Source organism: Rhinatrema bivittatum, chromosome 6 (assembly GCF_901001135.1).
Source record: "Rhinatrema bivittatum chromosome 6, aRhiBiv1.1, whole genome shotgun sequence".
Classification (NCBI taxonomy): Eukaryota; Metazoa; Chordata; class Amphibia; order Gymnophiona; family Rhinatrematidae; genus Rhinatrema; species Rhinatrema bivittatum.
The window spans coordinates 132,713,932-132,740,756 of NC_042620.1; the positions used below are offsets into that span (position 1 = coordinate 132,713,932).

A 26,825-nucleotide genomic window follows, 5' to 3' on the forward strand; every position below is an offset into this window, starting at 1 on the left:
TGCCAATAGTCCCTGGTGGTCCAGCGGGGGTCCAGGAGCGGTCCGGGAGTGATCTCCTGGACTTGGGCTGTCGGCTGCCAGTAGTCAAAATGGTGCCGACGGCCCTTTGCCCTCACTATGTCACTGGGGTCGACCAATGGAGGCGGTAGCCCCTGTGACATAGAAAGGGCAAAGGGCCAACAGCTGCCAGTAATCAAAATGGCATCGACTGCCCTTTGCCCTTACCATGTCACAGGGGCTACCGCCGCCATTGGTCGACCCCAGTGACATAATGAGGGCAAAGAGCCATTGGCGCCATTTTGACTACTGGCAGCCGACAGCCAAAGACCAGGAGATTGCTCCCGGACCGTTCCTGGACCCCCGCTGGACCACCAGGGACTTTTGGCAGGTCTTGGGGGGGTGGGGTCAGGAGGGTGGGGGGTTGTAGTAAATAAATTTTGGAGGTCTTAGGGGACATCAGGAGGGTGGGGGTTGTAGTAAATTAATTTTGGAGGGTGTCTGGAGGGTGGGGGTTTTTGTTAGATTTTTACTTTTTTATTAAAGATTTGTCTGCGAGCCCTGGACCCCCGCTGGACCACCAGGGACTTTTGGCAGGTCTTGGGGGGGGGGGGGGGGTCAGGAGGGTGGGGGGTTGTAGTTAGTATGGCTCTCACGTAATTACATTTTAAAATATGTGGCGTTCATGGCTCTCTCAGCCAAAAAGGTTCCCGACCCCTGTGCTAAAGGGTCCCCTGAGGTTTTGTTTTTTTTTTTTTAGCTGTTCTTGGAATAGGCAGACTCTGAGTCTCAGCTGATAAAAAAAAATTGAGGGTCATCTACTAAAGGGTGTGTCTCCTTTTTTGCCATTTTTGCTCCAGTGCAAAAATTGTGCCAGGTTTATGAAGGAAAACATCCCTTTATTATGAATGAGAAAAACACTGGTGCAAAGCTGGCAGCAAACTTTGAGTCATTGTTTTTAGGGGAATAAAACTTGTCTGCTATCAGTGTAAACAAGAGGCGATTATAAAGATTTCTGATCCAGTTTATTAGATCTTTCATCCTTGTCACCAGATATTCTGGGTGCTTGTTTGTGTAGAATTAAGTCCCTTGGAAATTGAAGTAAGGATTCATTTGTGATTTGAGTTCTGTGGGTCTGAAGTGACAGGGAAATCATTTATGAGCTGCTTTCAGTGTTTACATAGGGGTTTGATCAGGCTAAAACAGAATTTGATTACAGGATCATCTAAAAATGTCTTAACTGGCAATTGAGTTTTATTAAAAATAAGGATGGATATTTTTTGCTTTACTTATTCCATTGTTGCTTGTATACACCTTTTTGTTTTTCAACCCATCCAGCAGCAACCTTAGGGGCCTATGTACTAAGCATTGTCCCATACTCGCAGGAAGGCTACTTTTTTTATTTTTGTTGGTAAAATAATGCTTTACTCATTTATGAAATTGCCAGCCAGTATGCGCATGTTCTGTATTTTCAAAGTCAATTTTCCCAAGTTTGCTTTGAAAATTAGTATCACTCTTATATACAAATTAGATTTCAAATTTAGGCAGGATGTTAGAAAACTACCTCCAAAATGGTGGAACCCTTTTGTACATCAAGCCCTGAGTCTGGTGTCTCCTGGGTCTCGCCAGTCTCTGCTTTATAGTAAAAGATTCTTAGCATTTTACAGTGTTTTATCTCTACCCTGAGTTTCATTGGGTATAGATCGCTATCACAAGTGAAATGTGCTTGCCTGTTGTCCTTTATAAAACAGCAAGAAATCATGTTTAGGGTTGTGTTCAGTATAGTTTTTAAGAGAAAAGTGTTTTAGAAGGGCTTAGCCTGGAGGGCTATTACAAAGATTAACTGAATGCAGTAAAGTGTAATTCAGTCTGTAGAAAAAGTTTGAGAATTCTGAAAAGTAAGCCGCTTGAATTGCCTGGAGTAAAATGTAGCAGTTTGAATGTAATAAAGCGCCTGAGACTCAGCTAAGGAAGCAGGACACAATGGGGGCGTGGAAGGCAAGGTAGGCAGGGGCCAGGGGTGGGGGTGGGGGGCAGGTAGAAAAGGGAGAGCCAGGGTGGGCGGCCCTCCCTTTTCGGCCAGGCACAGAGCAGCTTCATCAGCAGGGCTTCCTCTTCCCTTGTGCAGCATTGAAAACATAGTAGCGTTTTGCGGTTCAGGTGGCTGAGTAAGTTTAAGGTTCTGTTCTGGCCAGGCCCATGCTGGGGTTCTGCATTTTTCTGCCAGGCTCCGGCAGCATTTAGAAACAATTGTAGCGTTTTTTTAGTTCATGTGAAGGATGAAGCTTAAGAGGAGGAAGCTTAAGACTCAGGAGGGGAGGGGGGAGTTCGGCAGAAGCAACACTGAATACATTTCAGGAGCTTAGGCAGCATTTCAGCATTGCAGTGGTTAATGTTCCTGCCAGGCATGGCAGGGCTGGGAGCAACCGGTACAGCATTTCAGCTTTTTCCTTTTGTGTTGGGGCTTAGTCTTTCCTGAATCAGATCTGGAAAAACAGGGCACTCCCCTTTCTTTCTGCTAGGCACAGCATGGGGTGCAGCCAGTCCACTAGCACAGCCCGCAGAATTTTTCCCTTTAGTTTCACTTTTGAAATCAGGTAGCCAGGCACGGCTTTCTTTCCTCCTTACTTCCACTTTAGCTGGAGCCTACAGCTTGCTGGTGAACCGAGCTGAACAGTTAAGCAAAGGTATTTAATTCTATATCCTTAAAGGGCCAGCGTTCCTGTATTTATTATACATTTAATTATACTATTATTGCGTATATTTAAGGGCCAGCGGCCCTCAAATCTATGTGTTTAACTTTTATTGCATCTAAAGTATTTGTTTGTAGGGCCAGCGGCCCCATGGTAATTGTCTTTTTTGCTTATTTATTATAATTTTTTGGCATCAAAAAGGCTGGCAGCCTGCCATACTATAGGGCCAGAGGCCCTGGTGAATTTTGTTAAATTCACTACAGTTCTAATTAATTTATTGCACCTAGAAGATATAAACGTATATATTTATATATAGAGAATCAGGTAATTAAAGACTAGTGGCAAAATATGTCCACCATTCAGCCAGTTTATGTTAAATCCAGGTAATTTTAAATTGCTGTTGCCCCTTGCAAAGGGCCATATGTACTTAAATTTATTTCAGCCCTTATTTGGTGTGGATCAGATGTAGAAAGGATGCAATACAAAACATTTATTAGAGGACAACAATGGTGTGTACATATTCATGGCGTACAGGAACCTAAAAATATTTGTTTCTAAATACTCTTGCACCCCTAATGTGTCCTGAAAATTGTCCATCGATCAACAAATAGGAAAGTTATGAGTGGGGGATAGACATATAAATGGGGTGATCGCATGAGCCTCCCTCCAATTGGAAAGTAGGCTAAAAAGCAGTGGGGGGGGGGGGCAGGCCCTCACAGTCCCTTGGTAACAGAAAATCGATGCAAGAGGAGGGGGCGAGGCCACTGCAAGGCCTGTGAGTGGGCACACTGTGATTACCTTGGCTATGTTTCTTTGACTTTGGCTGGCTCACCGAACGTGTTACTTATATATTTGGCACCTTCAGAACTTGGCCTCATAGGCAAATGCTCACATGTAAATTTTGACATAAGTGAAGGTGTAAGATGTTAGGGAATGAAACATTTAGATATTCCTTATTGAGAAGAATTCCTAACTCCCCTAAGTGGATACATTTAAAATATGTGTAAGTGTATTTAAGAAATCTTGCCCTTATGAATGGGATACTTCTGGTGACACATACCTTAGTGAACTGTATATCTGATATATAGTTAATTTAGAAACCACTGATAAAACATATGTACCAAAAATTTAAAAATTAAAGCCAAAACTAGAAGCATTCCAGAAACTTTTATTACAGCATTATTTTTCAAAACATATTAGCTTATGTTTTCCTGGCTTCCCTTCAGGCGCTTTCCCCTGACAGCCGCCGGCGCCCAGCGGCCAGCAAGGCTGGAACAGCCTCGGCAGCGGGTCAGAGGGGCTCCAAAGCGTCCAGCGGTTTCTCCCGCCTCTCATAGCTCATTGGCTCACTCTGCTCCGACGAGCCAATGAGACACGAGGAGGCGGGAACAGCCACAAGCGCGCTCCAAAGCGCCTCTTCTCGTTCCCGCGGCCGCTCAGGTCCTGCTGTCAGTCCCGGCTGCTCTCGTACGCACGGCCGGCGAAGGGGCAGCGAGAGATAGACAACCGTAAGGAGAGGGCAGGGGGGGCTTGTAGAGTGGGAAAAGCGCTCGCTTCTTCCAGATTCCTCCAGTGGCAACGCCTGCGATTGCCGGGAGTTTAGGTGATGAGCAGAGTTTGGACCCGTTAGTTGGAGAGCTCAGCTTGGCTTGCGATCGCCTTATTTTTGAATTAATTTCTGTGCTCTGCTGGTGGTCGGGACTGCATGCACGGAAGTGCATGGAAGCCACGGGCGCCCTATGGAGTGTTACTATATCGTGATCAGCTCTACGCATCTCAGCAATGGGCACTTTCGCAACATCAAGGGAGTTTTCCGAGGTCCTCTCAGCAAGAACGGCAACAAAACCCTGGTATTTACCCGACTTTCTTTAGCATTTTCTTAAAAGGATTATATGCATGAAATACTTAATGCTAGCTCTAACTGTGCTGGCAGATTTGCCTAATGTTGTTTCATGGATTATACATTTCTTTTCGGTTTTAGAAGGTATAGAAAGGTTCGGGGAAAGGAAAGGGCTTTCTTGACCTACTGTGGGTTAATCTCTGCATTATGCTTTCTGCTTTGGAAAAGTCAGTGCACCTGTCACTTGTGATTGTGACCTCCAGGGTGTGGGACACGCTTGCCGTTTTGCTCAGACTGATCACTGATAGGCTGGAAAGGGCGCCCAGTGGGGGCTTGTAAAATTACTATCTGAAAGTAAAGAGGGTCTACTGAGTGGAGTTGAGCTGGAGAGAACACCTTGATGAGAAATTGGTAGCTAATCACTGTGACTAATCCAGCAACCTGCTAAAGGGTCCCCTGATGGTTTATTTTGTCTTTTTTAGCTGTTCTTGGAATAGGCAGACTCTGAGTCTCAGCTGATAAAAAAAAAATTGAGGGTCATCTACTAAAGGGTGTCTCTTTTTTTGCCATTTTTGCTCCAGTGCAAAAATTGTGCCAGGTTTATGAAGGAAAACATCCCATTAATATGAATGAGAAAAACACTGGTGCAAAGCTAGCAGCAAACTTTGAGTCATTGTTTTTAGGGGAGTAAAACTTGTCTGCTATCAGTGTAAACAAGAGGCAATTATAAAGATTTCTGATCCATTTTATTATATCTTTCATCCTTGTCACCAGATATTCTGGGTGCTTGTTTGTGTAGAATTAAGTCCCTTGGAAATTGAAGTAAGGATTCATTTGTGATTTGAGTTCTGTGGGTCTGAAGTGACGGGGAAATGATTTATGAGCTGCTTTCAGTGTTTACATAGGGGCTTGATCAGGCTAAAACAGAATTTGATTGCAGGATTATCTAAAAATGTCTTAACTGGCAATTGAGTTTTATTAAAAATAAGGATGGATATTTTTTGCTTTACTTATCCCATTGTTGCTTGTATACACCTCTTTGTTTTTCAACCCATCCAGCAGCAACCTTAGGGGCCTATGTACTAAGCATTGTCCCATACTCGCAGGAAGGCTACTTTTTTTTATTTTTGTTGGTAAAATAATGCTTTACTCATTTATGAAATTGCCAGCCAGTATGCGCATGTTCTGTATTTTCAAAGTCAATTTTCCCAAGTTTGCTTTGAAAATTAATATCACTTTTATATACAAATTAGATTTCAAATTTAGGCAGGATGTTAGAAAACTACCTCCAAAATGGTGGAACCCTTTTGTACATCAAGCCCTGAGTCTGGTGTCTCCTGGGTCTCGCCAGTCTCTGCTTTATAGTAATAGGATTCTTAGCAGTTTACAGTGTTTTATCTCTACCCTGAGTTTCATTGGGTATAGATCGCTATCACAAGTGAAATGTGCTTGCTTGCTGTCCTTTATAAAACAGCAAGAAATCATGTTTAGGGTTGTGTTCAGTATAGTTTTTAAGAGAAAAGTGTTTTAGAAGGGCTTAGCCTGGAGGGCTATTACAAAGATTAACTGAATGCAGTAAAGTGTAATTCAGTCTGTAGAAAAAGTTTGAGAATTCTGAAAAGTAAGCCGCTTGAATTGCCTGGAGTAAAATGTAGCAGTTTGAATGTAATAAAGTGTGTGGGCATGCCGGGGATGTAGTAATGCACTTGTGACTTTTTAGAAGCAATAGTTTTAAGTGCTCTACTACTATTTCCTTATGGATTTGTTTTCCTCTGGCCAACAAGCAGGTGCTATGCACTGTTCTCTTGATTTAAACCATGCTTGTCAGGCAGTTATAAACAGGATGATTTTTGGAGAAGGAGGTGGGGGTGAGTGCTTCTTAAGCAGGGTTGCATTCGCCATTAGAGAATGCAGTCATACAAAGATACAGGTTTATAACTTGTTTTTGCAAAAGTTTGCTATAGAAAAAGAATAAAGTAGGCTACAGATAAAGCTGTGTTTAGAGAGACCATTTGCCATCTACTTGTTTCCTCATTTTGTGTTAGTTGCTACATTACGTAATTGTGTAAAAGTTTATTTACAGTTAAAATAGTATTAATTTTCATGGTATTGTGGCAACTTTGTGACTTTGGCAGACATGGTTGTATTGAGGTTCAGCCACTAAAGATATATTGGCATAGTCATTTCAGACATTTCTAAATAAATTATGTACTTCCATTTAAGTAAATAAATAATAAAAAAAAAACCTTTTCTCTGTGAAAATTGTACACATTCCTCTATATGAACAAGAGTACAACTGTAGTATGTCACTGAGCTACTTCCCCCATGAAATGCAATGAAAAGTGGTTGAGTTACAAAAACTATATGGAAGATGCTTTTAATTTTAAAAAAACATTTAATTGCAAACTATCTATGGAAATGGCATGTAGGTGACCTTAAGTAACAGAAGAACACAGAAATTGTTCCACTTCATGTATGTTGTGCTGAGATTGTGAATCGATCTTAAAATTAATGTATTTTTATTTGGAGATTTCTGTGCTGCATTGTTAAGAGAAGCAGTGATGTTCAGAAAGGAAACTGTGCTAACCTCATGATTCTTTTCCAATAGCTGATCAGATTCTCACTACAGGTCCAGGTTCACTCTAAAAATAAAATGACTGTAATACCAATTCTCACCTTTTAAAGCTATAATGTGATGGAATGTTTCAAGGTTGTCAAGCTTTACTCTTTTTCCTGTATCTTTCACAATAATTATTCTTTTTGCAACTGTAAACACTCAAGCAACTTTCTAAGTCCAGGATATGGAAAGTTGTTTTTGTTTTTCTCTGCTCCTGTAATTCGCTTTAGCCTGTGTTCAGCTGACTTAGGTAGATTCTTGACTTCCTGCCACTTCTGAGATGTGTCCGCAGGCGCTTTTAGCAGCTCTTCCTATCCTTCAGGGCTCATTTACAAAGTGTTAACACTGGTGCAAAGGGCTTCATTAGGGCCAATGTGGACACAGCCATGTATTTCCAGAGCAGCACTATTGCCTTTAGTGCTCAACCTAGCTCTGCCTTTGGTTGAGCATTGGTTCATCTAGCAGAAAATGGAAACTCGAGTTCACAATCCACAGTAAAACTTTAGGTTTACAAGTTCTGTCTAATGTTCTGATAAAGGTTAATGTTTTTTTTTTTTCTTAAAAGAAAATCTGGGAAACGTATCCAAAAATAAGAATTTAAGAATAATTAATTTCCCTTCAATAAACTTTCTTTCTCCATTGAGTTATTTTGTCCGATTTCCTTCACACATAGGCCACCCTCAGTTGTGAAAGTCTTCCTGGACTTTTTCTGAATAAAACTAAGGGAAAAAGTTGGCAGGAAGAATTATTTGAACTTCCATTAACTTAAAACTGCATTTGGTTGCTTTTGCTTTGTGATTAGATAAAGATCTAAATATCTTCAGATGTGGCGCTAGTCACTCAGGTGGACACTTTTGAAAATTAACAGCAAGTTCTAGACTTTAGGAGTTCAGTTTTTGTTTAAAAGTTCTTGCCATGTTTAGAATTGCTTACAAGGATACTTCTTAGATCTTCTGAGGTCCTCCTGATCTATTAAATAGTTTCTCGCTCGATAGATGACTAGGAATTACAGGAAGTTGCAGCTAATGATTTTCTGTCTCCCATTTAGAAGCTTAATTTAGTCTTGTCAGTGATCTTCTGTTTCAGTTGAAATGTTGTAATTGAAATGTGTGTATGTTTCTACTTTTCATTTTTGGCTTGGCAGCTATATTCATATATTGAAATTTTCTTATTGTGGATCTTGGATCATCTTTATTTGATGATTTTCTCTTTTAAAAAGGAGGAATTGCTAATTTATGTATTTATTTCATTTTTTATACTGCCCAGCTCAGATGCAAGACCTGCCCAGAACAGTGAACAACATAACATCTTCATCCGTTTTTGGTATATTCTGGTTTTTTGTTTGTTTTTTTACAGTATTTTGCTTCTTTGGATCAAGATAGGTGGTGGTACGATTTGTGATCTGACAACATTTGAAAATGAAATGTAAAAAATTTTAAGTAAGGCTGGCAATCCTCAGATTTGGGGAAAAGTTTCCCCATAGTTCAGGAACTTGTTTTCAAAAGCAGCACAGCTGAATTTCCCCTGCCTTTAGCAGCAGTATAGCTGTGACCATAAAAGCCAGAGGCAAGCTTGCCATTTTTGTTTGAATCTCATAGATTCACCCTCACAGTGCATTATCATGCTGTGAGAACTGTGTGCCTTGCTCACTGGTTCATAGAATTGTGGTCTAAACCTGCATTACTTTGCAAAGCTATCTGAAGAGGAAGACTTCAGAAGTGCCCCTATCTGGTAAGTGGCAGAGGAAAGCCCAGAACTCTGCCTGTTTTGGGCATTGAATCCCAACTCTCTTTTTTTTTTTTTTTTAAATGGTGCATCTTAGCGACAGATTGTAAATAGTGCCGGTCATCAAATTTGTACTTCAGCAGTATAACTCAGGACAATTTAGCCCTGTTGCTGGCCTGAAGTGTGCTGAAATTTTATATGTAAGCCCTTTCCTATTTTGGCTTTGTCTAAAAGGACTTATCACTTAATTTACTGCCATGAAGCAAAATATTTGCTAAAACTTGTCAAATTTTTCTCAGGAGACCAATGACCTAGGCAAAATTATTGTCATTTGTACCCTTGGGGATCTAGTTGATGGAGGATCTTAACTGCTTAAGAAAAGAACAGTGTAGTGAGAAATAATTTCAGTAGAAGTTACTAAAGGACTTTTTTTTTTTTCCCAAGTACATAAATTCACCGGTTCTACACTGTGTATGAAAGTTTACATATGCTGTATACTTTTAGAACACACAATTTTCTTGTATTAGAAATAGAAATATTCACATTTTCTTCTTGCATGCCAAATTTGATGAGTTTCTATCCCTTTCATAGAAATGTATTGTGCCTAAAGACAGACTGACACAATTCTTTCCAAAATACAGAATGTTGGAAACCATAAAAAAAAAAATCCAAAGTTTTACATTGATTTGGTTTTCAGTTAACATTTCTTTAAAAGATATGTATAAAGCAGTTGGGCAGAAATGACACTTTTACCAAACTATTGAAGGATGCAGTGTTTTCCCACAGAATTTCTTTTCTGTGGATGCTGCTGTTTTGCTTTCATTTTTGCTCTGGAAGGTGGTCTCCAAATGTCTGCTACAGGATAGAATATGGAAGATTGAATGAATATGAAAATCAGCTTGGTATTTTCAGAGAACCGGTCCTCCAAAAAATCCTCATTGCTTTCTACCGGTAATTATTAGAAGCTGCTCAAACTGTTAGAATACTGACCAGCACTCCATTCCAAATGCCCCCTCCCATACCAGCGCTTTGCCACAGAGCAACACCTGCAGAGACCAGGAAAATAACAAACAAGGATGGCACAAAAAAGTGCTTCCAAGTTCATGTTCACACACACACACACACACACTACTCAATATACCACCACACACACATACTCGCAATCCATCTACACCTATACCATCCCAACAAAGACAGGAGAAATAATTATTATAGCATCTCAATTTCCTCCTACCCCAAACACGCAGCCATAGCCCCGTAAACCTCTTCACAGTTCCCAGCAAAACATTACATCCCACATAAACTACCCAAATACCCTCCATACATCCCCACTCACATAACCCCTTCATGCACTCACACACATACAAATACCTCTCACAACTACATCTACTATGTACAGTCGTACTGACATATTGATCCTCCAGAGACTATTCGTCCTATACTTCTACGTACCCACTCGACATCTCCACCATGCACACCCAGCCATTTTCTAACTCAATCCAAATGTACCTACCCTCATATATCCACCACCTCCATTCTCCCCAAACACACTCCAACCACAAATTCCCACAGCCTCACTGAAACACCCATATCCTCTGTTCTCCACAAACTCAGCTACACCACACACCCACACATCTCCTTCTACAAATCTATATTGGAAAGCATTAACGAAGCCATTCATCTTCATGCTTTCCCTACTTGTTTTCCATTTGGAAGATCCCTAAGCAATTCTTGTCTCCCAGCAGAGTGCCTTATTGGGCCCTTGGAACTATCTGGTTAGTTCTCCCAACTCTGTGGCTCACCAAAACTTCTGGCTGGTGGCCATCTTGTTCCTGTCTGAACACATATATATTCCTGGCTTCCAGTTAACAGGTTGCCAGACCTTGCTTTTCATTGTCCAGCCTCATTGGTGGAATCTAGTTTCTACAGTTTGTCTTGCTATACTCCATTCCAGCTTATTCCTTGCTTCACTCTCTTGTTTCCCACAGTTGTTTGGGCTTCTGACTGTATTTTGGCCGATAACTGGTTAGTTTGTCCTGCTGGCCACCAGCACCTGAGGGCTCAACCCAAGAGAAAGGTGGCTAACACACAGAGAGAAAATATCTCTCTTCTCTAGCTGGAACTCGCCAGACTCAACTTGCCAAAGGACCGAATGCTTTTGGTTTCAGAGCACATCTCTGGCTGATTATGCCATTACATTATTGCTTTACTGTATATCCTAAAAGAATTGAAATAAGGTGCATCAGAGTACCGATAGTTGTTGCTGTTCTTTGGGAAATGTATTTATTAATGCAGGGCTGCTGTGCTGAAATTAGGGATGTGCAGACTCAATTTCATTTTGGTTTATTTTTTCTTTTCAGGGGTTTGTCTTGTAGTTCATTTAATGTTTTGTTTATTGAACAGAAAAACATTAAAACAAACAAAAAAAAAACCAAATTGGAAGAGGCCTCCACAAGGCGTACATCCCCCTCTTGCCCCTCAACAAAGACTTATGGCCCAGACCAAGCTCAGCCAGGTGCTGCCTGGGCTCCTCCGACCCTTCCCTCTTTAGCCAGGAAAATGAACTTTGGGCCCAGGCCTACCTAGTTGGGCTAAGTCCTACCCAGCTGTGGCATCCCAGGGCCCTTCTGATCCTCCCACAAGTACTGGCCAGAGCCTGGGACCTCTACAGCCCCACTTACTCCTTGTGTAGAGGGGGTTTCACCACAGAAGGGGCAGGAGCAATGCCCATAGCTCTTGTCCCTAAAAAAAATGGCACCTGATGCTTGGAAGACGGTGTCAAAGTGATGTCATTTTGGCACCTATCTCAGGTGCATCCAGTGCCATTATATTGCACCTACTTTGTACATCACTTTGGCACCATCTTTTAAAGGACTCCATAGGAGCAGGAGCTAAGGCCATCACTTTCTTAGCTCCTCAATGGAAGGTGGGGGCTGAGGATGTCCCTGACCTTGGCACTGGACAGTTCTTCAATTGGGGGGGGGGGGGGGGTGTTGAAGAGGCACAAGGAGGCCCCAGCTAGGGATGGCGCATCCCAGTCAGGTAGGCCTGGGCCCTGAAGCTGGTTTTGCTGGCAGAAGTGGAGTCAGAGGGGCTTGGGCAGGTCCTGGATGGCTCAGCCTGTGCCCTAAGTCTTTGCATGAGAGGTGGCAGCGGGCTGAAAGCTTAGGAAGGCCATTTTTATTTTATTTATGAAATGAACATTTTGGGGTATATTTGTAAAAGGTCATTTTCGGGGTTTTTTTTTTTTTTTTTTAATGATCTCATTCATAATGTTTTACATATTTGTTTCAAATGAATTGACATTCCTAGCTGAAATGTACAATTGAAATTTGAACATATATTTGAGTATTTTAGTAATGACAAGGTAGTACATATTTGTCGGTAATTAAACATTTTAAAACAGGATAGGAAGGAAAAAAAAGCACTTTTCTTTTTCTAAGTAACCTTTCTCTATCGTGATTCGATATATGTATTTAAAAAGAAAGCCAAACTCAAATACCATCATTTGTTGGATGAGTGATGTTGCATGAGGTCGCAGCACCACTCTGAAGTGCTCCGATCTGTTCATTGAATAGATTCCTGAAACTATTTTTAGGAAATGCTATCTGGTTTTCTAAAAATTTCTTTGAGTCTGAAAAGTTTCTAACTTACAAACTGAACACGGAGACTCTTTCATTTATGTGGCCCTTGATTCTGATGAATTAGTTTGGTTTCATAAGGAGCAGTCTGAAACTTTATCAGTTGGTTTATCCATTTCATCATCTAAATGTTTTCACTTAATCTTTGCTGTGCCTTCCTAGTCTTAGGGATGTGTGGTCTGTTTAATTGGCCATCTGGTTACTGCTTTCAGAAGAGCATTTGGTGAAACTTCCCAGTTACTGACATTAGGTGGCAGTAGCCCAGCTTTGGAAAAACTGTGACCTGTGTTTTTTTCCCATAATCTTGTTTTCCCTTTTTATTTATTTATTTTTTGCTGGTGCACTTCTCCAATTTAAGGGTTCTTTTTTGGCTCACTACTATTTGAGAGAGACCGTCTAGTATAAAGGGAAAAGCTCTGTTTTCTTTATCTTCACTCTTTAAATGGAAGAAAACAAAATTCCAGTTTCATATTTACTGATGGAATCTTTGTAGGTTGCAATGCCTTTTTTTTTTTTTTTTAAAGGACCAGCAAAAAAGATATTGCAGTAATGAGCTTTTGAGACCAAAAAGATCCCTTCTTCCAATGTGTTCAGCTTTGCCGTTGATTTCTTGGTGGCATATGAAGAAAGAACTCAGTGAAGCTGTTTTTTGTAACTAAGACTAGGTAAAACATATCTTGTCTGATGCAGTATAAGTGAGCATGCTTTGAGACACTGTTTTCTGAGTGACATTTTTGGTTGGTCAATGAAAGGAAACCAATTCAGCATGCACATTCATTACCTGGCACCAGAGGGAACCCACTGACATACAGTACAAGGCAATACCAGTGATTTTTGGGTTTTTTTTGTGGCGTAACTGTGTACATTATGTAATATTCTGCTGACTTTTTCATACCGTTTTTGGATGCTTACTATAGCCAGAGATGGTATTGCAGTGTTTATGATAATTTCTAGATCTTCCTGCTGTTCTACCATGTGCGTTAATGTAGATGCTCAGCTGTACTTCATGATTCATGTTGGTATGTGGTCTTGCTGCTTTTTTCGTTTTATATTGTTAGCTGGCTCATTTTACAGACAGTATTTTCCTAAATGTTTGTTTATGAATTTCTTTACCTCTCCATGTTTTGTTATTCAGTGATATTTTCATTTACAGATTAAAGTGGTTGAGTAAACTGATATCCTGGTGCATTCTGAGAATACCATCTGCCTCTAAGTCTGCCTGCTTTTCTATTTCATTTTGTACAGCAATTTTATATTCCAGATTCACAAAAAATGTGGAGGTTATTCTTGGCATAAATGCATAAAGCAATTGCACCACTGTATATCTCAATGTGATAACCATATGTAGCAATATTTGAGGAAAGCACAAGTAGTCTGCTAGCATAATCCTATAGCAAAACATCAGTTCTTTTACAGCCACTGATTCAAATAGACCATTTTCATGGAATTGGTCTGTGCCTTTTCTTTCTTTTCCATAAATACCCATTAAAGCATCAGTATTAGAAAATTCATTTGGTAGTTAAGGTAACTAAGATCCTTCTTTAAAAAGAAAAAAAAGCTGCTATTTAGTGTTTGAATATTTGATAAGCTTATTCTAGCTATTCCCATCATGTGTATAAGGATGTTGGCTTGCAGTTACGCTGACCCTTAGAAAACCCCCTGTAAGCATTATACATGTAAAGTATGAATACAATTGAAGAGAGGATTCCGAGCAAACTTACTGCAAATCTGGGGTGGCTGTAATAAAATACACACGCAGCTTTTTAATGTTAAAAGTGCAAAAATAAAAATCAGAGATACAATACATTAGGAAATGCAAAATTTAGAGAAGATCAAATGAAGCGCAAACAAAGCAGAGACATATTTTTATAGTCTGAAAAATCTTGTTACAGCATCATGCAAACCACAACTTGAATCCAGTGACTTTGCTGTTCAATACCTTTTCCTAGGTGAAATGATTGATTTTCCCCAAAGTGTAGCTTATAGTGCTTGTTATAACTTTTGGCAGATATTCATGCTAGCTGTAAAAGCTTCCTGTTAGCATGAGCTACTGGATCAAGCAATGCTGTATGATAGCTTATGTCTCTTAAAACAATTTGCAGAAAAAAAACATAACTTAGCTAGGTGAATATCAGTGTTTAGGAAGAATTCTGTATGTCTAATCTACCTGACCAGTCAGTATGACTATGATACAATGAAATATCAAAACTATGCAAAACATAATTATAATACGTACTGCAATAAGCTGTTTTAGTTAACTACATGTATTTTTATAATAACTAAATAGAACGAGCCAGTTTTCTTAAAATAGATTAAAAGCTTTCTAAAAGTGAAATAGTGAAAGAAATAAGAGGAAATTCAGAGATCAATTGGATTCTGTGGAAATGAGCACATTTTCCCTGTTTTGATGGAGGTAAGGGTCTGGTCGCGGCGCTCACGGCCAGAACCACAACAGGCAGGTATGTGGCCGCGTGTAGTTTTACCATAGTATATTATATACACAAGTTGTAAAATATGCATATGTAGGTCAACACACAAATCCATGGAATGTTTTACTGTTATATTTTTAACAATTGTGTATGACTTACTGTACCCTGCCCTGAACTTGTTTTGGAGGTGCGGGTAATAAATACTTGTAAAATATACATGCATATATTTACGAGAGCTAGGATTTACTCATATAAGTCCCGAATTACATGTGCAAGTGGGCCAATTTTAAAATATGTACTAATTAGTCCACCAGTTTATCCAGTCCTTCTCCAGGTCATCGAGACCTTTCTGATTCTTCAGACTGAACTCACACCAGATAATTAGAAGGTGTAAAAATTCACGAGTAAGTTAGAAAATGTATATGTCTTTTAAAATAGCAACTTTTGCATATAACTGTTGCCTCTAGACCACTCTGTTTTACACACATGTGAAAGTGAAAATAAGCATTTTTTAAATTTTTATTTATGCAATTTTAGTACATGCTTAGACAGAAACAAGGAAATAATGTGTTAACAAAAAATTCACAAAGTTTACAAACCCCTCCCCCCAAAAAAAAACCATACCACATTTACTTTTGAATGAGGAGGCAGAAATCAAGGGAGATTAACAGTTTACTTGATATGAGGCAAAAACTTTAGCATGAAAACATCCTGTATTATGTAATTAAGCGAAAACTCTAGATTGAGGTATGGGGCATCATCAACAATTTCTTAGAATCCACAAAAGATTTAAGTTCCAGCAGAAAAAAATAGATATGATTCATTTTGAAATGTAACAAAACATTTACACGGATATCGAAGGAGGAAGGAAAATATCCACAGCAAGTACCTCAGGGAGCAAGGCCAAAAAGCCTTTCCTTCTCTCCTGAGTCGCCCTAGCAAAATCAGGAAATATTCTTGACTACTTGACCCATAAAGGAATTAAGATTGCAAAAGTAACAATGCATAATATAACTGAGGTCTTGGTCAGAAAAAAAAAGCAAGGTGTCCTCTCAGAAACATCTAAGGCAGAAGACTCTAGAAAGTCCGTCAAGTTCATATCCTGAATGTTGATTTGACCAAAGTTTTGCCTAGACGGCAGAAGGTGGAATACTCTCAGAGATATTTAAACATTCAGTCAAGTATCTCTGCAGAGTCAATTTAGGTATTTCTCTCACCACTCTTGGAGAATTTAGAAATCTTAAGTTGAATGTTCTATGGAAGTTTTCAATATATTTCAAGCAGCGATTAACAATCCCACAATCTTTAATAATAACAGTTAAGTGCCTGAATTCCATTGAACTTGTCCTCAAGTGCAGAAACTCTCGAAGACAAATCCTGGAACTTGGAATCTTGGATCTTCTCCAAAGAATCTAGACTTATTGAAATAGCATTCAGCTTATTGGAATTTTCGATAAATGCAGATTCAACTTATGTATGATGTCTCATAATAAATCCAGTGTTACAACCTCTGACTTTGAAGTAGCGATAAAGGCAGCATAAGCAGAAGAACTTGAGGGGATACAATCACAATTCATTTGGACTCGCACTCATAGGAAATAATAATGGAACCAAGAAGGGCTCAACCTCTACAACTGAAGCTCCCTCCATCGCTGAATCGGAATTCACCTTGTTTGCCTGAATTCATGTGATGCCTGGAAGAGAGGAAGCCCACTGAGCTGGAGGTAGCCACTCATCAAACCTCGTCCCCAGCAGCGGGAGATGCTCCCTTGCCAACCACTGCAATGGAGCTTAACCCCTCAACCGCAGGAGAGTAAGATGGAGAATCCAAGATTGTGCACTGAGCTGGGGTAAATTGAGGCTGGGAGGGAAATAACCTTGCTTCCTAAAAGGAAAGGGAAAGTATCTTCACAAAGGGGTAGATTTTATAAATTTACGCGTGCACGTACTTTTGTTCGTGCACGAGGCGCGAACAAAAATACGCTGGATTTTATAAGATACGCGCGTAGCTTATAAAATCCAGGGTCGGCGCACACAAGGGGGTGCACATTTGTGCAACCTGCATGCACTGCCTGTTCCCTCCAAGGCCACTCCGAAATCAGAGCGGCCTTGGAGGGAACTTTCCTTCCACCTCCCCTCACCTTCCCCTACCTAACCGATCCCTCCTACCTTTGTTGGCAGATTTACGCCTGCCGAAAGCAGGCCTAAATCTGTGCGCGCCAGCGGGCTGGTCCGGAGGCCTCAACCTTGCCCCTGGGCCGGCGTCACGCCTCCCGCCCCGAAATTCATGCTGCCCACCCGACACGCCCCCTTTGCAAAGCCCCGGGACTTACGCGTGCCACCGAGCCTATGCAAAATAGGCTCGGCGCGCGCAGGGGGGGGGGGTTGGGGTAGGGACTTAACGCGCGTACCCCTTTGAAAATCTACCCCAAAGGAAATAAGTTATTGCAGAAACAAATGGAGCTCAGGGAAACACCATCTAAACCATGCCGCCATCTTGCCTTCTCATGAAAATGTATTTTTGATGTTTGTAAAATATGTAATATGCTAGTAGAGGCTACTTTTTGTATGCATTTGGTAACTTTTACATATGCAATATTTTGAAAATTCACCTTTTAAGGTTACAATTCCTGCTTACTATGTGTTAAAATTGTTTTAATCTTCTGAGATCTTGCACTGAAATAGGTAGCTTTTTAGTTGATAGTTGCTACTGCTCACTAGGAAGTAGTAGATTTTTAACCCTTAAATCAACAGTTCAATACAATACAACATCAGGTAGATATTTAAAATTGAGTCTGTTATCTAATTTAGCTGGATAGATATATCCTGCTAACTTAGATGAGATATTCAGCGGCATGGTGGTGCTGCTGCTGAATATTCCTATAGAAATTGCTACTTAGATGAATACATTTTATCTAAGTTTAGACCTACTATTGAGCATGTCTAACTTAGCTGAATAACTTATCCGGCTAAGTATCTCTGCCCCAATCCACCTATTGCTCATCCATAACTTATCCAGCTAACCATCTGGCTATCTAGTGGCCACTAGGTTTAACTGGATATTCAGCAGTTACTAGATAACCAGATAAGTCCTACTTTCTGGCTGTCTGACCTCTATATATTTTGCACAACATGTATCTTTTTATTGTCTTTTTTTTCCAATAAGATAGCTCCTGTTTTGCCTGAAAGATATAAGATTTGACTGTGAGCAGGTACAGGATAAAGTTGGAGTAATTGTTCACAAACCTATTTCATCCAATAATTGCCCGTTTGATGTTTGTTTGCCCCCTACAAATCCCAGCACCGCAATCTGGCCTATAGGTTGTGCATTTTCTGATGCGTCGCATGAAAATCGCAGGACCGTTTCACTTTGAGACTTGCACCTATGGTGTGGGAGAATCTACCATTCAATTTTAGTTTAAAAGAATAAACAACTCCTACCCTCTCTTATTCTTGAAGCAGTACTTCAACATAGTGAGCTGAGCTTGAACAGTGCCACCCTGTAATATCATGCAAAGAATTTATTTACGGTACATCTCTAATTCTGAGATGGCACATGCTGGGAGCTCAAGATATACGGGAAACCTTTGCTGAGCTTCTCAGCAGGTTATGCATTCCCAGAGATTCTCACTGAAAGGTCCAGAAAACTGTAGTTTACTACTGAGATGATAATTCTTCAGTTCCCCAGGTATGAAATTTCTTTTAAACTTGTTTTCCTGTTTGCATACTACTTATATGTAGCTTTTTATAAGCTTTGATACATTTCCTTTAGATCCAAGAGGCAGCCCCCCAAAATATGAGCCAGCGGCTGATAGCTCTCTCCACCTTCCTATTGGCATCGCTGTAGTTGAATTTGTGTGTGTGTATGGGGGGGAGGCATGATTCTCTTTGAGTTCTGCTGCTGCGCCTTTAGGGCCTGATTCACTGTTTTACCATTTTCTGTCTATCAAGGGGGGTGGGGAAGAACTACAAAATTCTACATCCCAATCAGCATGGCTTCAGGAAAAATCTCAGTATGGAAACTCTAATGCTCAATGTATCAAACATACTAAAAGGATTCGAGAACAAAATAGGCCATCTTTTAATACGCCTCGACCTTTCCGCAGCATTTGACATGGTTGACCACAGAAGGCTAATATCCAGTCTAGCAAACATAGGACTCACTGGTAGAACCCTGGACTGGTTCACCTCGTTCCTAAGAGAGATTCTTCAGTCTCCAACAACTCATCTGAAGCAATCCCACTTGAAACAGGAGTGCCACAAGGATCTGCTCTCTCGGCTACACTCTTCAATATATATCTACTCCCATTATGCCAACTACTAACTAGTATTGGAGTAATGTACTATATGTATGCCGATGACATACAACTCCTTATTCCAATCTCCTCCAACGTAGAAGATGCACTATTAGCAGCCTCTCACCTAGAGGCAATCAGGAATATGCTAAACCACCTAAAATTATGTCTAAACATGTGCAAAACAGAATGCATTCTAATAGAACAAACTCAGGACAAAAAACCACCCCATCCCTTCATATAGATAACATCTGCTTACAAGTTAAAGATAACATAAAAGATCTGGGCATTTGGGTTGACAGTGAACTAAGCTACAAAAAACACATTGCATTAAAAACAAAAGAAGGCTTCCATAAACTCCAAATTCTGAAACATCTAAAACCAATGCTACACCACCAAGAATTCAAACCGTACAACAATCCCTAATTTGCACCAGCCTTGACTTCTGCAACTCACTCTTGTTAGGTTTACCTAAAGTGACCTTAAAACCACTACAATTGCTGCAGAATGCAGCAGCTAGAGTCCTGACAGGCAAAAAGAAAACAGAACACATCACCCCTGTGCTCAACAGTCTATGCTGGCTTCCGGTGGAAAAATGAATTGAATTCAAAATACTAACGGTACTACCCAATGCAATATACAAAGTAGATAACACAGCCCTTGACAATGTCATTCATATACACAGAGCACAACGTACAACCAGAACAGCAAGCAAAGTAAATCCAGTCATACGCTCACTCCCAGTAGCCAAATTATCCACAACAAGAAACAGAGCCATATCTATTGCTGGTCCAAAATTATGGAACTCACTACCAGAACACCTGAGCTCTCAAAGCAACTTTAAATCCTTCAAAAAAGAGCTCAAAACATGGTTATTCTTGCAAACACGCAAGGATGGCATTGGATAACATCACTCAACAAATATAATACATACCTTCATTGGGTATGCAATAGCTAAAATAAAGCTAGTACTATGAATGTTTTAAAATAGACCTGTAGATTATATAAAACACATTGATCGCTACCCAGATTAGATCCCCCCTGTTTAACTGATATGTTTAACGGACTTACCTTGGATAATGTGTAATGTTGATTATATATTTCAATAATGAGTTTTTGGTTAGTTTTTTTAGTTTTTGTTTTTACTCCGATCAAATACTGTTAGATATAAGGTTCGTGTTAAATTGTAATAAGGAGTAATCGTGTTTCACTTTTTTCTGAAGGAGTAATCATGTTTTTCACTGTTTTCTGAGTTCACATACTGTTTTTTATGTAATGGTTGTTGATGATGTAAACCGGTGTGAAGGCAGCGAGCTATACCTCTGTATAAAAAAAAGCTTTAAATAAAAAAGCTTTAAATAAAGCACCTGTGGACTTTTGCACCTATTTTTCTGTGAGTAGGTTTTCATGGAAAATAATGCATATAGATTTGAAAATACAAATGTATGCATGTTTTCCAGTTCCATCCAAAGCACACTCCCTGTAATGCCTTTCCCCCAACTACAGCTGAAAGCATGCACGCTGTGGTACCCCATACATAGTTAAGTGGATTGAAGGAGGTCCATTTTTGGGCAACAAATTTTCATTCATAAATCAATAGTATAAGCACTAATTATAACCTCACTTAACTACTATAAGTTCCTTTCTCAGTTGCCAAGCAGAGCTGAATTAGACATGGGTGATGTCATCTGATGGCAACAAACAGACCCATCTCTCTAAACATATTAGAGCTTTTACTCTACTAGCATGTGCGGGAGTTTCCATGCATGTGCTGCCTCTTGAGGCCTTCAGGCTTTTTTTGTTCAAGCTTCCACATAGACATCTAATCTCGCCCTTCTACCTTTTAGCATTTATTTTCTCTTATTTTTCTCCATTACTACCTCGGCAGCCTCTTTGCTATTAAAAAAAAAAAAAAAAATGTGTACACTGTAATTAGTTTGTTTTTGTTTCCTTTAGGATCCAAGAAGGCCAAGGTCAGCAGCTAAGGACTCTTCTGGAGTGGGGCTTCCTTGACCCCCTCTATGCCGAGTTGAGCAGGAGCCCCTCAAGCAGGACATGCCTTCCCTACGGTGCCAGATTCTGGATCCATCATAGTTTTGAAGTTCAGCAGGGAACAGAAGTGCCAGGCCTTTTTTGGGGTTTATGATAGCGAAGATGAAGCACTCTGGTGTTGACAGGCATCGTCAAAGGGGTGTTTTGCATTGCTGACACAGGTATTTGATGCACTCTGCTTCATCGGTGCACTTTATGGACTTCCATTGCTGTCCCCAGTAGAGAAGACAAGGTAGTTAAAGATGGGGGATCCCACTCTACATCTGGAAATGCCAGATAAAATTAGTTTCTTTACTTTTTCGGGACAAGGCAGGTGTTTTTCCACCTCTCCTATTCTACAATGAGCAATTCATTCCCACAAACATGAGTTCCTCTGACTTCCATGCTGCACTTTTAGGATTTGGGCACATGAGATGACCTGGTTGAGAGCCTTCAGCCTGTGCAAAGACAACCATGACATAAGAACATAAGAAATTGCCATACAGGGTCAGACCAAGGGTCCATCAAGCCCAGCATCCTGTTTCTAAGACTGGTCAATCCAGGCTACAAGTACTTGGCAAGTACCCAGATACTAAGTAGATCCCATGCTACTGATGCCAGTATTAACAGTGGCTATTTCCTAAGTCAAATTGATTAATAGCAGTTAATGGACTTTTCCTCCAAGAACTTATCCAAACCTTTTTTAAACCCAGCTACACTAACTGCACTAACCACATCCTCTGGCAACAAATTCCAGAGCTTATTTGTATGTTGAATGAAAAATAATTTTCTGACTAGTTTTAAATGTGCTACTTGCTAACTTCATGGCGTGCCCCCCTATTCCTTATCTGAAAGAGTAAATATAACAGATTCACCTTTACCTGTTCTAGACATCTCATTCGTCTCTTCTCCAAGATGAACAGCCCTAATCTCTTTGGTCTTTCCTTTTAGGGGAGCTATTCTAGCCCCTTATCTGTATTTTCTCCACTGCAGCTATATTTTTTTGAGATGCCGTGACCAGAATTGTACTCAAGGAGCGATCTCAACATGGAGTGATAGAGGCATTATGACCTTTTCCATTTTATTCACCATTCCTTTCCTAATTCTTAACATTCTATTTGCTTTTTTGACTGCCGCAGCACACTGAGCAGACAATTTATATGTATTACCCACTATGACACCTAGATCTTTTTCCTGGGTGCTAGCTCTTAATGTGGAACCTAACATTGTGTAACTACTGCATGGGTTATTTTTCCATATGTGCATCACCTTCCACTTGTCCACATTAAATTTCATCTGCCATATGGATGCTCAATCTTCCAGTCTCGCAAGGTCCTCCATCAATTTATCATAATCTGCTTGTGATTTGACTACTCTGAATAATTTTGTATCATCTGCAAATTTGATTACCTCTCTCATCATATTCTTTTCTAGATCATTTATAAATATATTGAAAAGCACAGGTCCAAGTACAGATCCCTGAGGTACTCCACTGTTTACCCTTTTCCACTAAGAAATTGGCCATTTAAGCCTTCTCTCTGTTTCCTGTCGTTTAAACAGTTTTTAATCCATGAAAGGACATCACCTCCTATCCCATGACTTTTTAGGTTTCATAGAAGCCTCTCTTGAGGGACTTTGTCAAACATCTTCTGAAAATGCAAATACACTATATCTTCTGGTTCACCTTTATCCACATGTTTATTAACCCCTTCAAACAAATGAAGCAGATTTGTGAGGCAAGACTTCCCTTGGGTAAATCCATGGTTTCTGTGTTCCATTAAACCATGTCTTTCTATATGCTCTGTGATTTTGATCTTTAGAATAGTTTCCACTATTTTCCCCTGCACTGAAGTCAGGCTCACTGGTCTATAGTTTCCTGATTCACTCCTGGAGCCCTTTTTAAATATCGAGGTTACATTGGCCACCCTCCAGTCCAGGTAGAATGGATGATTTTAATGATAGGTTGCAAATTTTACCTACATTTTCCCCCCACCCTGGTTTTTGTAATTTCCTCCTTCAGTTATATTGTAAACCGGCATGATGTACCCACGAATGTAGATATATAAAAACAAATAAATAAATATAGATCTGAAATTTCATTTTTGAGTTCCTTCAGAATCCTGGGGTGCATACACTCTGGTCCAGGTCATTTGCTACTCATTAGTTTGTCAATCTGGTCTACTACATCTCCCAGGTTCACAGTGGTTTGGTTCAGTTCATTTGATTCCACACCCTTAAACCATCTCTGGAACCAGTATCTCTCCAACATCCTCATTATTAAACATAGAAGCAAATAATTCATTTAGTCTTTCTGCAGTGGCCTTATATTCCCTAAGAACCCCTATAACCCCTTGGTCATCTAACGGTCCAACCAACTCCCTCACAGGGTTGGATATATTTTAAAAAGTTTTTATTGAGTTTTTGCCTCTACGGCTAACGTTTCAAATTCTCATTTAACATGCTTTATCAATGTTTTACACTTAACTTGACAATGCTTATGCTTTTTCTTATTTTCTTCAGATGGATCCTTCTTCCAATTTTTGAAGGATGATTTTTTGTCTAAAATAGCCTCTTTCACCTCACCTTTTAACCACGCTGGTAATTGTTTTGCCTTCTTTACACCTTTCTTAATGCATGGAATACATCTGGACTGTGCTTCTAAGATTATATTTTTAAACAATGTTCATGCCTGTTGTACACTTAACTAAAAGATGCAGCTGCAAAGGTTTTTTCTAATTTTCTTCATTTTATCAAAGTTTTTCCTTTCTGAAAATTTGGAGTTAGAGCTGTAGATTTACATAAGAGCATAAGAACATACTGTCCCTCTTTCAGTCAGTAGTTCAAATTTGATCATGTTATAATCACTATTGCCAAGTGGCCCCACCACGGTTACTTCTCTCACCAAATCTTGCGTTCCATTAATAATTAAATAGCTCCCTCTCTCATTTGGTTCCTGAACCAATTGCGCCATGAAGCATTCATTTATTCCATCCAGGAACTTTGTCTCTAGCATGTCCTGATGTTATATTTACCCAGTCAATATTGGGGTAATTGAAATCTCCCATTATTACTGCACTACCAAATTGGTTAGCTTCCCTGATTTCTCTTAGAATTTCATCATCTGTCTGACCATTTTGTCCAGGTGGATGGTAGTATACTCCTATCACTATACTCATACCCAACACGCATGGGATTTCTACCTATATAGATGCTACTGAGCATTTAGTCTCTTGTACAATCTTTATCCTGTTGGTCTCTACACCCTCCCGGACATAAAGTGCTACACTCCCACCAAGTTGATCCTCCCTATCATTGCGATATAATTTGTACCCTGATACAGCACTGTCCCATTGGTTATCCTCCTTCCACCAAGTCTCATCATTCACTGCTATACATTAACTTTCCCATCTTACTACTTAGACTTCTGGCATTGGCATACAGACATTTCAATGTGTGTTTTTTGTTTGTATTAACAACCTGTTTTTCAGTTGATAGGGGATAATTTGGAATTCTTTAGCTCAGGTGATTCTTTACTTATAGGCACATGGACTACTTTTGCTATTATTGGAACCTCTCTGTTGGGATGCCCTGACTCTCCTGTTTCATTAGTGTCCTTTAAAGATACATTCATCTGAACTGTGCACTGCTGAGTGACTGTCGTCTTTCCTCCTTGTTCTAGTTTAAAAGCTGCTCTCTCATTTTTAAAAATTTGCACCAGGAGCCTGGTTCCACTCTGCTTAATTTGGAGCCCAACCTTTTGGAAAAGTCTCCCCTTCCCCATAAGGTTGTCCATTTCCTTACAAAACTGAATTCCTCTTCCCTGCACTTTCATCTCATCCATGCATTGAGACTCTGGAGCTCAGCCTGCTTCTGGGGACCTGCATGTGGAACAGGGAGCATTTCAGAGAATGCCACCCTGGAGGTCCTTGATTTAAGCTTTCTACCTAAAATCCTAAGGGCCGGATTTTAAAAGGGTTACGTGCATAAGGTACGCGCATAACCCTTTTAAAACGCCTATGTCGTTGGTGCCCACGTACCACGACAGCTGGCTCCTCCTCAGCACTGTCTGTGATCCTATTTAGGTGACTCGTGAGGTCTGCTATCTTTGCACCAGGCAGGCAAATTACCAGGTGGTCCTCACGTCCACCAGTCACCCAGCTATCTACATTTCCAATAATCAAATCGCCAACTATGATGACCAGCCTAACCCTTCCCTCTTTGGCAGTAGCCATGGGAGAATTGTCCTTACTACAGGATCACTTCCTGCTACACCATTGTGATACTCTCCAACTGGGAGACCTTTCCGATCCAAGGCAGCAGCAGGGCTGCCAGTCTGGATTTGGGACTTGGCTGCTATGTCCCTGAAGGTCTCATCAATTGTTACGACTGTCACTGCCTGATGTCTCCACGCCGCCCACCTTACCTTTTTTGCGACTCCTCCCGCAGTTGATGGACATCTGGCTGCCGTGGCATCTGCCTGCTTTCCTCTCCGGCGTCCCCGGTCTGGCTTGGGCGCTGTATCCTGCCATGTTGTCCAGGTACCATAGGGTGCGCGTGCCGCACAGCCCTACTTCTTATTCTCTCTTTGGCGTGAACCTCAGGGGCATGTTCCCCTGTGACGTCATGCATCCCGGATACAGAAGCATACACCTTTTGCTAGCTAATCGAGTTAGCAAGGGAATCCTTATGGATGGGATTCACTCTCCATACCTGGCTACTCTGCCTCTCCAACTTTATCCTAACGGGGTACTAGTACTCGCTCCTCTAGGACCCATGTTCCCTCACTCGCTGCCTGAACCTATCTCTTCTGCTTGGAAGAAAACTCTGCCTACATCAGTGAGTTACCAACTTTATTTCCTCAGAGCTGTTCCCTGGAACCAGGTACTCGCTCCTCGAGGGCCTGCCTCTATTCCAGCTTCTGTGTCACCTTCTGGGAGAAACCGCTGTGTGAGTAACTTTACCAACGAGGCTCTATACCAGAACTCTGTGTATGCTCCACTGTACTCACTATCTCAGTTTTCTCCACTACAGCACAGCCATAGAGGGAATCGCTGTTCCAGTATCCTGAGGAACCCTGACCCAGCCGGGCTTCATCTCTACTCACTACTGCCACCACTGGTGCCTTCTCAAATCTGTCTAATAAAAGATATAACTCTGTGTTGTGTCCCAAAGCTGAGCCTGACCTGTGGCCCCTCATGGGACTTCCCCCCCCCCCCCTCCCCCCCGTGGGCATGGTCAGCTGCCACAGTGTCCAAGGGTCCACCCCAAACTTTACAAACAACATCAATGTACCTCTTTGTCTGCTTCAGCTCCTCCAGGTCTGCCACTCTAGCTTCCAGAGATCGGACTTGTTCTCTGAGAGCCAGGAGCTCTTTGCACTGGGTGGACACACAGTCTCTCACCTGTGCACCGGGTGGACACACAGTCTCTCACCTGTGGGTAAAAAAATCATGTGACACTGTGCAAAAGACTGGAGAGGCCCCCCTTGCTGCTGGACTGCTGCGTTCATCTTAATTTTGTTTAGTTTAGATTGCTAAGGGAGTTGGAATTAATGTAC

At 40.7% G+C, this 26,825-nt stretch overlaps 1 protein-coding gene across 1 annotated transcript in view; it reads left to right on the top strand.

Moving 5' to 3' along the window:
• Positions 1–4,212: 4,212 nt before the first annotated feature.
• Positions 4,213–26,825, top strand: part of ZNF804A (zinc finger protein 804A) — a 578,558-nt gene continuing 555,945 nt past the window's right edge. The window contains exon 1 of the mRNA XM_029605953.1: positions 4,213–4,540. Coding sequence (XP_029461813.1) covers positions 4,430–4,540 — 111 coding nt within the window. The 5' untranslated portion in view covers positions 4,213–4,429. The remainder of the gene's footprint in view (positions 4,541–26,825) is intronic.